Source organism: Scardinius erythrophthalmus (genome assembly GCF_964197995.2).
Source record: "Scardinius erythrophthalmus genome assembly, chromosome: 10".
NCBI classification, from domain to species: domain Eukaryota; kingdom Metazoa; phylum Chordata; class Actinopteri; order Cypriniformes; family Leuciscidae; genus Scardinius; species Scardinius erythrophthalmus.
Genome location: NC_138230.1, coordinates 18484428 through 18499777, shown reverse-complemented (window position 1 = coordinate 18499777; position 15350 = coordinate 18484428). Strand labels below are relative to the sequence as shown.

Genomic DNA, 15350 nt, shown 5'->3' with positions numbered 1-15350 from the left:
GGTGAGGAATTACAGTTGAAACTGATAATGTACATAATGTACCTCAAACTGAGTAGTGTATCACTGAGAAACGTCCTGCTCAAGTCGTCTTTGCGATGAAGGTTCTGATTGAATAACTAGTTCTTCCAATGTTTCATCATCGGACTCGCGCTCGGATTGATATGGTAAAATCGACATCATCGTAACTGATTTAGGAAGCCTCTGGACGGAGCTTAAGTTCAGTTATAGTAATGGGCGTTTAGCTCCTGAAATGTAAGCGGTAGATCAATCACAACAGACTGGACCATCTGGCCAATCAGAACAGAGCAGGCTCACAGAAAGGAGGGATTTAGAGAGACTGATTCATTCATCGAGTCGTCTGAGAATCATTGAAAAATGTGGTGATGTGCAATGTATATTGAGAAAATGAAAGTGTTTTTGACCTTTGATGCATGTAAACCTGTTGTAGGACAAAAAATTAGGAGCCTTTAAAATGGCATAATGGGGGCACTTTAAAACAAAAGATTAACATCAATTGACTCAGTCAACAGGTCGATTTGAACTTTTGTCTATTTCACATTTCTCATTTAGTATCTCAATTTCAACTGTTATGATTGACTTAATCTCATAATTATGACTGTCTAAATTATGAGAAATTCAAAATCAACAAAAGCCATAATTATGACACAATGAAATTGAGTCAATAGATAAGTTTTTTTTTTTGATTTTTTAATTGATTATTTAATTTAATTTATTTTCTAATAATAATGACTTAATTACGACAAAGTCGTAAGTCAAAATTATGATAATAACTTGATATTAATGATATTTTTTGACTTTGTGTCAATTACGAATCACCAAAAGTATGATTTTTTTTTCTTTCTTGTGTGGTGAAAAAGGGGCTTCCATATGTGTGGGATGCTACACATTTGAAGATGTTCATCCTAAGAATGCATGGTCTGATCACTCAAACTGACTTGTCAGATCACCGGATGTTAATACTAGCTGTAAACAAGACCCTGAAGAACCATAACATAAACAAAACTGTCTGGAGTTTATGAGGTGAGCGCATGGATCTGGATTCAGTTTTTACTCCACAGCTCAGAGGAGGAAATGCTAAATTTCAGAGCATAAACTGATCCACAACCAGGAATTTCAAGGGATATCTGCAGTTTTCCCCATTTACCAAGAGACACAATATAAGCATAGTGGTTACATTAACTGGATAATATGCCACGAACAGTAAACCTTGCTCATTCATAAGGCACTGTTATAATTGTTAAGCAATACTTAGTTAAAATTATTAAATTTGGTGCTTTTAAAGCAACGTTTACTGCTGTGAGTGTGAGACTGCCGGATTAACTAATGCTAGGCATTAAAACACAAGTCAATTAAAAGCAAAGCTTTTTTGAATATTTTTTAATATCTTGCTACCTGTAATATCCCTTATGAAACCACAAAGGAAAGAAAATACTTTATTCACGCTGCTGAAATCAGAAGTGTAAATACTCATTCTCAAGAGAGAGAAGATAAAAAAAGTCAAATAAATTCTCCCAGGAGGTGGAAAGACAAGTAAACAACTCACAAGTAAACAAAGCCACCTAGGGATATTTTCATGGCTCTTTCGCAACAGTCTGTCATCAATCATCCCTCATTTCTTGCCTCATCTCAGTTTTGCTCTATTTCTCCTCCCCATTGCACAGTGAAGCTGTCAACTCTCTTTTAATCATAAAAGAGTCTTTTCCAGTACAAAATCATTGGGGGACTGGGCTGACAGAAGTTGACTGAGGTTAAAAAATTGCATTTGTGAAGGCAATAAAAAAAAAAGAATGGGTAGAAACTAGACTAGTTTTTATTTTCAATTCAGAATAAATAAATGGCCTAAATCAAAGTACTGGAGAATAGGGTCTGACAAGGTTCACCAGGTACTGCAGGGTAATAGGTCCCTGGGTGAATATAGAAGCAAGACAACACTTTGGTCCTCCCTTAAAGATCAAATGTTACACGCTAGTCTGTGCAACATTTATTCATGGCAGTCTACTCTGAAAGGTTACCAAAAGATGGGAGCACAGAGCTTGTACTCTTGAACCCAAAACAGAAAGCTTAAATAAGGCAGGGGCAATTCAACCCTGCTCCTGGAGAGCTACCGCCTGCAGATTTCAGCTCCAACCCCAATCAAACACTTTTTTTTGGATTACTTTTGTGAAGGATGCATGCACATTTTGGGACTTGAATGAGGTGGACCCCATAGGTTCACATTATAACCACTGAAAGATCTAAGACATTTTCTAAAATAACTGAAAATGTGTTCGTCTGAAAAAAGATTGACATATGCATCTCGAACGGCTTGAGGGTGAGTAAATCATGGGTTTAATATCATTTTTGGGCAAACTATCCCTTTAAGATGTTGGGTTAGCACCGCTTTTTACCCAGGGTTATGAAACCTCACTCCAGAGCAGGGTTAGCACTGCTTTTGCGATGTTAATGTGAAGCAAGATAACCCAGGATTCTGTTTACCTGGGGTTTAGAATGACTCAGGGTTAACCATTTCAAGTGTGAAAAACCCTAATGTTTCTCTTGTTTTTTCTGTTTCTAATGTTTGTTTGTTTTCTCTTATGTGGCGGAAATGGGCTTACATATGTCTGGGATGCTACAAATGAGAAGATACACAACATTATAATGTACAGTATATAAAAAAAATATTTTCATTTAGAGATTTTCTAAAGATTATATTTAACAGTTCACAAGGTTCCTACATATTTTTCATTTCAAAATTCTTAATTTTACTTCCATACTTCATTAAGCTGCATATAGAAACCCAGATTTCAAGTCATCAAATTATTAGTTTTTTTTAAAGGATTAACTGGACATTACATGATGACAAAGGTAATCTACATGTAATAGAGGAAATTAGCATGCACAATTAAATATTCAATATTTAATTCAATATTTAAGATGATACACATTTTTTTTTATAGTATAGACATTACTCTGCACAAACCTTGTAGAGTAGTAAACACAAATTTTAACAAGGTCACTGTGTTGTTAGTGCTTTTGATGATGCACATTTAGCTGACAGTGACACTATGCTGGCTAGCAAGATGTTAAGTTACAGAAATCAAGTTCTCACACTAAAAAGTCAAAATAGAAACTACGGTGAGGACATGTCTCTATTTTTATCCAATTAACTCTGTTCTTGCTTTTCTATATCATTTCTCAGTGTTTTAACAACTATTACTTTTAGAGGTGAGTAATAATGAAGCTACAGGATTAAAGTCTAGCAGCAGGGTATCAAAGCACATTGGGAGGTCAGTTCGAGTCATCTTACCTCACTGCAGGGATCCTCTTTGGGTTTATATTCCCACGTGTATCTGCTCATGGTTTTCTAAGGAGTGGGGTGGCGAGAGAGGATTACTCTACTGACACACTTCTAGTACTTTGTTATCATGCCCTCTTAATTAAATCGGCATCCGCCTCAGCAGATACTCCATTATATTCACTGTATCCTGTATAAAAACAGTTAGGACTAAAACTCTAATTTAGGTTTAACCATTTGACAATCATTGCATTGATTGTCCAGTCGCACAACACAACCGGTAATATGATCAGTATGTTTGGAAACACGAAATATTCCAGTTTCCGCATTATTCATGCAGCCTGTAGTACTTCACATGACCTCAGGAGGAACAAGCGAATCAATGACAAAGAGATAGCGAGGAAGAAGAAGGTATCTCTATTTATCATTATGGTAATGATAAAGAGAAGAGCGGAAAAGAAAGATCTCCCACACAAATAAAGAGTAAAACTATAAGAGAGAAGGCAGAGACAGAGCGAGCATTTTCTCATGCACAGTGGAAAACAGAGGGAAAGACAGGAGAGGAAGTTACCTGACACATAATGTTATCATAGTAAGCCAAATCACGGGCATGGGGGAGGTTAGTCGGGGTGTCACACAGTTTCCTTACATTTGCCTGAGAGCCCTCTGCGACGGTGGACAGCGAGAAGCTATCGATGTGCTGCTCCGACTTTGGGCGGCTTTTACTGAAAGACAAAGAGAAAGAACAAGAGATAGTAAAATGGATAGATCAATTAAATGGGAGCTTAATTCTGGGAGATATTACTATTAATGATCCAATTAAATGCTTTTGATAAGCACAGTATTTCTTTCCTATGGAAGCTTGTTTCCGCCACGGAATAAAACAATTAAAAAGATAATTGCGACTTTTTATCTCCCTACTGCAAGTTCACATCTCATTTCATTTCTCAGAATTGCGAGACATAAACTTGAAATTGCGAGTTATTAAGTGAGAATTGCGAGACATAAACTCGCAATTGCGAGTTATAGTCCAATTTTAGTCAACTTTTTTTTTAGAATTGCGAGTTTATATCTCACAATTCTGACTTTATTTATCGCATTTTACGACTTTATATCACACAATTATGACTTTATAACTTGCAATTGCGAGTTTATATCACACAATTCTGACTTTATAACTTTCAATTGCGAGTTTATATCTCACAATTCTAAGAAAAGTCAGAATATTAGAATCTTATAATGCGTAATATAAGAATTGCGACTTTATTGCGAAATTGCGAGATTATATCACACAATTCAGATTTTATAACTCACAATTGCGAGTTTATATCACACAATTCTGACTTTCTATTATGCAATTCTTACTTTATAACTCGCAATTGCGACTTTATATCACGCAATTCTGATGTAAACTCGCATTTGCGAGAAAAGTCAGAATTGTGAGATAAAAAGCCGCAATTACCTTTATTTTTTATTTTGTGGTGGAAACAAGCTTCTATAATTTCCTGTGTTGATATACACTACCGTTAAAAAGATTGGGGTTGGTAAGATTTTAACTTTATTTTTAAAAGTCTCTTATGCTGACCAAAACTGCATTTATTTGATCAAAAATATAAAGTAAAATGTGTCATATTGTGAAACATTGCTATTTAAATGACTTTTTTTATTTTATTTAATTTTTTATTTTTTATATTTTTTTTAATTCTTTTTTTTAATTCTTATTTAAATGATTTTTCCCCCCCGCTGATCAGCAGCCAGCACTCCAGTCTTCATTGTCAAATGACCATTCAAAATCATTCTAATATGCTGATTTGGTGCTTATTATCACTGTTGAAAACAGTTGGGCTAATATTTTTATGCAAACGCTGAATAAAAAGAACATTTGAAATAGAAATCTGCTGTAACATTTTTAATTGTCATAATAAAATGTCTTTATGGTCACTTGTGCTCAATGTAATGCATCCTTGATTAAAAAAAAAAAAAAAAACCTGAACCCACACTTTTGAACTGTTTGTTTCCTATTGAAACAGGACATTGTGGACACACAGGACAAACAAATAAGCTTGTTCTTTTTTTATTTTTAGCTTTTATAAAATAGACCTTAGTTTGCAGTGGGAAAAACTGTAACAAACTACTTGGCAGCACTGAAGAGAGCCTTCAAAACTATTTAATTACATTTTTTACAAAATCCCCCCCAAAAAACATGATATGACTTTCACTAGTTCATAGTTTTGCTGACTAGCCTACCTCACATTCGGGACCTCCGTGATGATAAAACCCTGCCCATCTGCATGTTAATGAAACTTAATAGTGAGCATTAGACCCTAAACTAAAGTGTTAGTTTTTTTTTTTTTTCATCATACCCTCATTGGGGGCTGAGCCACAGACATGACTGATTCATGTTCCATACTGGTCACACACATTTCAGTTCAGTTAGAAGCAGATGCATATTTGTTGATATTTTGTGTTTTGAAAAAGTTTTTGATTCATTGTTTTGACTCCTAACCATTAAAAATTTTCTTTTTATCTGGGCTAGTAAAATTCATTTTGGGGCTACCAAAATCTGAAGAGTGCCTGCCCGAAGGGCTACCAGCGATTTTGACATTTTGCAAGCCCTGATGAGCTACTTTGATTTAAATTTCATAGGGTCTTAATCTTGGTATTCTACTGCAGTGACTTGGACATTTCTATATTGGACGTTTGCTATATTTAATGCACTGGATTAAAAGCTCATGTTGTTTCTGCAAGCTCACAGATGTTACCTGCAGCAGATTAGAACTCAGACTTACACAGACTTTTCACTGTTGTCATTTTGTCCCCATCGCTATGCTCCCTTCCCTTTCTCTCCTCTCCTTTTCTCTTCTACTCCTCTGCTCTCTATCCACCCATCTCTAGGACTGTTTAAATGCCTTTGGCAGCACAGTATATAGGTCATCCTCTCAGTCACACATACACACACACACACACACACACACACACACACACACACACACACACACACACACACACACACACACACACACACACACACACACACTCACTTGTGTTGCACTGTCAGATTGGCCTACTTTTAGAAAAGAACGGTGATGTCATTGTGTTCAAATCCCATGTTAACACTGTACATTTTATTGTACTACTCTATGTATGCGCCAATATGTATTCAGCTCAATCAATTGATATTTAAATCGCCAAATCTGAAACTAAGACTCCAGGAAGTGTCCTTAGGAGTGCAAGTTTACATGTAAGTTTTACCTGTGCTTGCGAAGTTGTCGGTTTTCAGTCTTAAGCATGTGCAGCCTCTTGGAGAAAAAGACTATAATCATGAAGAGGAGGAGCAACATGATGGCGGCTCCGCCCACTGCTATACACATCACTTGGAAGTCTGAAATAACAGACTCACACCTGGAGCCCTTGTTCCATATATACTCCTGAATGTTACACCTGCAAAACAAGAGAGATGTTAGGGAAAAAATGCAACATATACAACATATTTCACATGAAATTGTCACAAAAGTGAATTGTTACTCTATGAGCAGAATTTGGGACAATGCAGTCTATGCGAACACAGAAGTAAATCTGGTCAAGAGTTTTGGAAACAACCAAAGAACTTGTTAAATGCAATAGAAACTGAACTGAAATGCAATAGAATAGAAACTAGACTGAGAATTATTTACTGAAATATTATTCAATTAGAGAATTGTATAGCTCAGGAGAACATGTTTAATCCTTAGGAAAAAATAAAATGGCTATACTGTTATGTGATGAGTTCATATTAAAAATCTTCGGTTTTCGATGGAAAATTTTGAAATCATGGCAAATCTGAGAATAGTTTGTGACATTGAGATCTCAAGATAAAGATCTCATTTGTGATTTTCATTACCTATGGGAATATATTAGCAACAGAAACAATGAATGTAGAGAAAACAAAAGAATGAGTCCAAAGCTTGAGTTGTCATATAACTCAAACAAACTGGCCACGACAAACCCATCTGTGCATAGGTAAAAGAAAAAAAAGGAGATAAACACTATATCCTTGTTCACTATAAGTGTGCTGTGAGTGTGTTATGTGGCCTGTTGACCCATTTATCATTACAATGATTCTTCTGCAAGGTTAGTCCTACAGAGCTTCCAGCTGCACGACTGGACAGATGGCCCTGTCAAGGATGTGCATGTGCTGGTCCCACAGAGAATAAAGCACCTGAGCTATGCACAATTCACATCTTCCAAAATAGATTTCCAAATTCTCTCATTTACCATATTACAAAAGTGTTGTCATTGTTCTAGTGTCTGAGGTGTTCAATATCTTATTGAAGATGCTTGGTCTATTTTTTGCATATTAGCTCATATTGTTTGTCCGTTGAGACGGAATCCAGCAGGTAAATCGCAGCCAGGTTAATACTCAAAAAGTAGTGTGATTGCGAGTGTTATATTGCTTTCATACGACAGTTCAGTAAACAAGAGGTCACTATTGAGTAAATTACATTTTTAGACATGATATTGCATGTTTTTGCTTGAAAATTAAGCCAAATCAAATAAATAAATGTCATCAGACTAACACAATGCAACAAGAATCACAAACCACACATATACACTTACACTCAGTAGTACACTCAGCATGGGTACATTTTGTAATGAGTGAAAGGCCCATCAATACTACAGAGGAAATCATGCTCAGTGTGCATGTAGGCCATGTTTACTCTTTAGCCTAAAGATATCAATTTGAAACTCAGTTTTATGGTCTATTACTAACTACCCCTCTATTTAGTGCAAGCCATTGGCCTGGTTAAACAGAAACATTTACTATTTCAGCAAATGCACACATATCAGCAAATAATTAAACCCACACCACCCTCTGGATCCCCCCAAATAGTATGTTCATCTAATAGGTCATTCTTTACATGCCCTGCAGATGGACATCTGGGCCTTTCTAATAGCACTGACCCCATTAGTGTAGACAGCACCCTGTCACTCTTTCTCTCAGCGATCGACAAGATAGCCCCGCGGCATGAGCCACACAGCGAAGTCTGATTGAAAGTTGCCCTTACATACTACAATGGAGCCTCACTGAATGGGGGTTTGACTAAATATATAAATGAATAAAGTAAAAGAGATCAATTAAAATAAACAGATCTTTACAAAATTACCATTTTATTACTTATGCCTATTTTAATTTTGCTATGAATAAATACACATAAAATAAAATGAAGTAAAATAGATCAGTAAAAAAATCTAAGTAAAATAAAAATGAAGTTAAATTAAAATTAATGATTAAAATGAAAAGATCAGCAAATAAAATCAAATATTTCTAATATTCTACTATTTTTTCTAATTATATATTTAATCTAATCATTTTATTTCACTTTTATTATTTATTTTAAATAACTAAACAAAATGGATAATTATTTATCTAATTATTTCTATTTTACTTTCTTTTTCCCATTTTATTATTGTTATTATTATTATTATAAATAAATTTAAATTAAATAGAAAAATAAATTCTTTTTTTTACTTGTTTACTGACCTTGATTTTTCATTTATTTTACTTATTAAACTTAATAACTTACTTATTGCTTATTTTTATTAAAATATATAAAACAAAGAAAAATGTTTGGTTGTTTTAAAGTAAAGATCACAAAGCCAAGCTATTCTTTTGGAAAATGTGCACAGATCCATTACAATAAGGGATTTTCATGGGTATGGGCAGCATCCCACGCAGAGCTAGTGGTCTAAATGGTCTAATACACAGCAGCTTAACACATCACACCATCTAGCCTTGAGGCTTCACTACACACAAATAAGATTCCCCAAACCCCACTATTATGGCTCAGACCACCAGCTCAAGGCAGGGTCTTTAGCTCTTAAACTGAAATACACACATTCACAGATCTGGGCTCTGACCCAAATCCCTTTGAGCAAATGTTTAATAAGGGTCTGCATGGGCCTCTGAGTTTAGGGTTGTGGCAGTAGTGGAGGCTGGTTTAATAGAGTGACATGCCGCCAAGCCACTATGACAGGCTTGGAAATTTCAGAGTGTGGAACTGAAATTATAGCAGTTGAGTGTGAATGAGATAAATGCTAAACATTCTTAACATGTACACAGGAATTCAACACAGATCATCTCAAGAATGATGTATATATCAGTATTAAAGCATTTTACCAATCCCTATTGTGCGTCAAACTGGTTAAAAAAAAATAAAAAAAGATAATGGAGATTGAAAAGCATGTTCAATTGGTTATTATTACACAACTTAAATTATTAGTGTTAATAGCATTAATGTAATTTTTGGTGTTTCATAAAAGTATTTGTATTTTAATAATAGTAGATAGACTTTTGAAGGCACTGAGAATGTATTACTGAAGGTCACTGGTGAAAAACTAGATTGTTCTGTTCTACCCAACCACACAATACATACTGGATCAAGTATATTCAAGGCAACAGCTAATGATCGCTGATATTTCTAGCAGATGGAGGGAAAATAATAAATTACATAAGTGAGCTGTTTTTCCTCAACCTACAGCAATAGAGTGTAATAGCAGCAAGTTGCTACTTCATGTTCATGCAGCAGCAACTTGTAGAACTTAAAGTCCACCTGAGTTGAAAATCAAGCTTTTAATGTTGTTTATATGTCTATGTGGTGTTTTTAATGCAAACCATGTGCAAATTCATAAGTCAACACCATTGCTGAGTATTTTCTCCTCAAAACTGCAGTGAACCAAAGACAGTCTCAAAAACACGGTTTGAAATCGCTGGTGTTTCTGACGTCACAAACTACCTTGCAACCAATCACGTCAACGTGTGATCGTCAGCGAGAGGATCTCTGAGCTGGTTCGAACGAGTGGATGTGGGGCTAATTTGCATATTCATAGAACCGCGTATACTAAATGAGGCAAGGGTGTAGTTACATTCAAGCTATTTTAAGGCATGACGAAATTTTTTTCAAGGAAAAAACATTTGATTACCGGTATGTCATTTTGGTGATCAAATGTAAGTTAAGGGATAAAATTATTGACTACAGGAGGACTTTAAATAATGATGTAGCCTGTCTGAACTTTTACTTTACCATATTCAAATCCGATTAGTTATACATACACAATAACAAAAATGTCAGAGCGGTGGTGTTACATTAGGATCAAAACATTGTGTAATTGAGCTTTTAGATAAAGGCCTAAAGCTTTCCTATAAACCCTATGGCAAATGACGTACAGTGTAAAAATGCTTGCATGACCTGGTTAGCCCGGACCCACATGTTTGCATGAGCTTGGCCCAGTTTCAAGATCATTGAGGATAGGCCGTTTTACTACTGTTCCCAAGAGATGCCTTCAACTGAGACTCAATCCGTCTTCAATCCCAACATTTGACTTTGGGACATCTGAGAGACCAGCACTAAGCTTCTCTTGAAAATGTAAAACAAACATAATCCTGCACCCTGAACAGATGTATGAACACAACCAAAGGATTGAGTTACATCTTCAAACTCATCAGTATTTAATCAGATGCTGTATATTCTAGCAGAATAAGTCCATTGAACATATTTTTGGAGTGCTTTATGATGACCTTAATGAGATAACTGTAACTGTCAAAAGCCCGTTCACACCAAGGACAAAAACTACAACCATTAAGTTTTAGCCTAATAATCATTATAATTATATAAGAATGGGGAAGTCCACACCGCAGCTACTGTATAACAATAACAACACAGGGGAAAGATAATCACTTTCAAAAACAATTTTTCCAGCCAATGAATGATAACATTGACAGAATCCAATCAACTTTAAAGAGCTTGAGCATTTAAAGTGGCAGATGGCAACTGCAGCATGGCTTATGAAAAAGAGAATGTCACTAGTAATTGTTATATTTATTGTTCTTGCTGTGAAGGGGCCTTTACGCACATGCATACATCTTACCGGCAAAAGGCGCCAATACCGTCAACCACATAACACTGTCCCCCATTGAAGCAGTAACTGGTGAAGATGTCGCACGGTGAGACACATGTGCTGTTGATACGCACAAATCCAAGAAGACAACCAGAGTTGTCAAGCATGTCCGATACTCCAGGTGAAGTTTCTCCAGATCCACCATCATCAGGGTTCAAAACTCTTGTGTTGGAGGGAACTGCGCTGGCAACGAGAGGAACGTTTTCATCATCCATGTCAGGTGGCGTTGGTTGGCTCTCCTCTAGGTAAACTTCGGTGGGTGAATAGTCAGGTGACAGATAATCATAAAAATCAGAAAGTGTCCAGGAGGTTGGATCTCCTCCCTGGAGCTCCTGAACCCAAGGAGGAGGATCATGGACAACGTGCTGTTGGTGAGAAGGGTTGTAAAAATTCACTGTGATAATTTCTTCTGGTTGGGAATGGGTAAATTCAGGAGGAGGAATCGTGACTTCATCAAACAACGTCCCATCTGCTTGTAGTCTCTCACTCTTCCAGTGAGGGGCAGTATCCTCGATTCCCTCTTCGCTAAAGTCTAGCTGGGACAAGCCACGTGCCCGGGGTTCAGCCAGAGTGGGCAGCCGGGCAGCTATGCCATCTTTCTGCGGGTCAATGAGGTGTTCCCTTTCAGCTGAATCAACACTGATGTCCTTCACAGCACTGGTTGAGGTTTCTCCACCGCTGCCGGACTCCTCCCCAGCTCGTGGTTTCCGAGAGTGAATGTGGGCCTGGGCAATAGGTGTGACCTCAACAGGAAGTGCAGGCTTAAGCCCAACTCCATTCAAGTCTGAGGAGTTAGTGCCAGTAGAATTGGAGATAAATGAACTGCCTGAAAAAAATTTAAATAAAATAAGTTATTGACAACCTTATACCTCAATTTATTTTTGCTGATTGTTCAATTAAATTTATTTTCCAATACTGGGAATTAATTTCTCCATTTCTACTCCAGTTTTTTTTTTTTTAAAGAAACGTAAACTTTTATTCGGCAAGGATGCAATAGATTGATCAAATGTGACACTAAAGACATTTATTAGCCTATGTTACAAAATATTTCTATTTCAAATAAATGCTGTATATGTTCTTTAATAATAAAAAAAAATCTTTTGAACTTTCTATTCAAAGAATCCAGGAATAAAATTATCATAGTTTACACAAAAATATTAAGCAGCACAACTCTTTCAACATTCATAATAATAATAATAATAATAATAATAATAATAATAAATACTTCTTGAGCATATTAGAATGATTTCTGAAGGATCATGTTACACCGAAGACTGGATATATATATATATATATAAAGTGAGGAAAATAAGTATTTGAACACCCTGCTATTTTGCAAGTTCTCCCACTTGGAAATCATAGAGGGGTCTAAAAATTGTCATCGTAGGTGCATGTCCATTGTAAGAGACATAATCTAAAAAAAAAAATCCAGAAATCACAATGTATGATTTTTTAACAATTTATTTGTATGATACAGCTGCAAATAAGTATTTGAACACCTGTCTATCAGCTAGAATTATGACCCTCAAAGACCTGTTAGTCTGCCTTTAAAATGTCCACCTCCACTCCATTTATTATCCTAAATTAGATGCACCTGTTTGAGGTTGTTAGCTGCATAAAGACACCTGTCCACCCCATACAATCAGTAAGAATCCAACTACTAACATGGCCAAGACCAAAGAGCTGTCCAAAGACACTAGAGACAAAATTGTACACCTCCACAAGGCTGGAAAGGGCTACGGGGAAATTACCAAGCAGCTTGGTGGAAAAAAGGTCCACTGTTGGAGCAATCATTAGAAAATGGAAGAAGCTAAACATGACTGTCAATCTCCCTCGGACTGGGGCTCCATGCAAGATCTCACCTCGTGGGGTCTCAATGATCCTAAGAAAGGTGAGAAATCAGCCCAGAACTACACGGGAGGAGCTGGTCAATGACCTGAAAAGAGCTGGGACCACCGTTTCCAAGGTTACTGTTGGTAATACACTAAGACGTCATGGTTTGAAATCATGCATGGCATGGAAGGTTCCCCTGCTTAAACCAGCACATGTCAAGGCCCGTCTTAAGTTTGCCAATGACCATTTGGATGATCCAGAGGAGTCATGGGAGAAAGTCATGTGGTCAGATGAGACCAAAATAGAACTTTTTGGTCATAATTCCACTAAACGTGTTTGGAGGAAGAAGAATGATGAGTACCATCCCAAGAACACCATCCCTACTGTGAAGCATGGGGGTGGTAGCATCATGCTTTGGGGTGTTTTTCTGCACATGGGACAGGGTGACTGCACTGTATTAAGGAGAGGATGACTGGGGCCATGTATTGCGAGATTTTGGGGAACAACCTCCTTCCCTCAGTTAGAGCATTGAAGATGGGTCGAGGCTGGGTCTTCCAACATGACAATGACCCGAAGCACACAGCCAGGATAACCAAGGAGTGGCTCTGTAAGAAGCATATCAAGGTTCTGGCGTGGCCTAGTAGCCAGTCTCCAGACCTAAAACCAATAGAGAATCTTTGGAGGGAGCTCAAACTCCATGTTTCTCAGCGACAGCCCAGAAACCTGACTGATCTAGAGAAGATCTGTGTGGAGGAGTGGGCCAAAATCCCTCCTGCAGTGTGTGCAAACCTGGTGAAAAACTACAGGAAACGTTTGACCTCTGTAATTGCAAACAAAGGCTACTGTACCAAATATTAACATTGATTTTCTCAGGTGTTCAAATACTTATTTGCAGCTGTATCATACAAATAAATAGTTAAAAAATCATACATTGTGATTTCTGGATTTTTTTTTTTAGATTATGTCTCTCACAGTGGACATGCACCTACGATGACAATTTCAGACCCCTACATGATTTCTAAGTGGGAGAACTTGCAAAATAGCAGGGTGTTCAAATACTTATTTTCCTCACTGTATATATATCTATATATATATATATATTAGGGGTGGAGCCGAACCCGAATACGGTATTCGGAAAGGCACAAATAATGTGTTTTTTACGAATACTTATTTCAAACAAATACTTTTACAAATATTTGTATTCGGGAACAAGAAAAACTTTATATCAAAAAGCTGCGTTTCCTCATGAGACATGGCGACCGGCGGTGCTGCTGATGTGGTGGCTGAAATATTTTGGATTAGGCTAATGTCACGTTGTCATAAGGGGTAGTTCACATAGCGTGTTTTTTGCGCGTGCAGATTTCAAATGTAGGCGAGCGGCAAGCGCGCTTATAATAGAAGCGAGCGGCGCGCTGCATAGCAACGACAGACGCCACAGGAGGGCAAGCGCTTGTGGAAAGGAGAAAACGGTGCGAACTGCGCTCTTCATGATGACGAGGAAGTATCAGCAAAGAATTAATTGATTTCTAGCCCTTGCATTAGCTTTAGATATATTTATGGAGATGAGAAATGAAATAAAAAGCCGTCATTAATATCAGTCCGTCAGAAAAGCAGTTCTAGGCTTATTCTTGGCTGGATAACTCTTAGCAGGTTTAAAAAGCTCTTTTAAAATTAAATATGAATGCAGTTTTGGATTAAATAAAAGTACAGTCAAGTCAAATAAAACATGTTTTATCTCCTGTTTGGTAACACTACAATAAGATACCATTCATTAACGTTACTTAATGCGTTATCTAACATCAACACATTGAGTGAACAATATATTTTTACAACATTAATTAATGTTTGTGAATGTTATTTAATACAAATACTTGATTGGTCATGTTTGTTCACTTCATTCATTGTGCATTAATTAATGTTAACATAAATAATGTTAACCTTTGATTTTAAAAATGTATTTTTAAATTAACCCCAAGGAGAATAATTGCGACAGTATATAGCCTAACTATTGTTTATTGTTAGGTCATTTTATCTAATGTTATCTAACAAATGGAATATTATTGTAAAGTGTTTTTAATACTACAGTTTCCATCTTTGTAACCGTGATATACGCTTTAATATATGTAAATTTAATCTAAATTAAGCTTTGGTACCGAAATTGTTACCGAGAACCGTGGATTTTCACAGGTATTGGTACCAAATACTGAAATTTTGGTATACCGTGACAACACTAGTAGCTCTGTTAGCTCGGTAATTTAGACAATAGGCTGTTGACAGAGTAACGTTA

General features: G+C 36.5%; 1 protein-coding gene across 3 annotated transcripts in view; it reads right to left on the bottom strand.

Moving 5' to 3' along the window:
• The window catches only part of cspg5b (chondroitin sulfate proteoglycan 5b), a 69609-nt gene that overhangs the window by 28915 nt on the left and 25344 nt on the right, over positions 1–15350 (bottom strand). Inside the window, exons 2-5 of one of the 3 annotated variants that reach the window (XM_081377472.1) lie at positions 11201–12056; positions 6548–6736; positions 3945–4020; positions 3308–3364 (exon numbers count right to left, since the gene is read on the bottom strand). In XM_081377472.1, the coding sequence (XP_081233598.1) occupies positions 3308–3364; positions 3945–4020; positions 6548–6736; positions 11201–12056 (1178 nt within the window). Of the gene's footprint in view, positions 1–3307; positions 3365–3866; positions 4021–6547; positions 6737–11200; positions 12057–15350 lie in introns of all 3 variants that reach the window. The other 2 variants (XM_081377474.1, XM_081377473.1) reach the window with 2 other exon arrangements.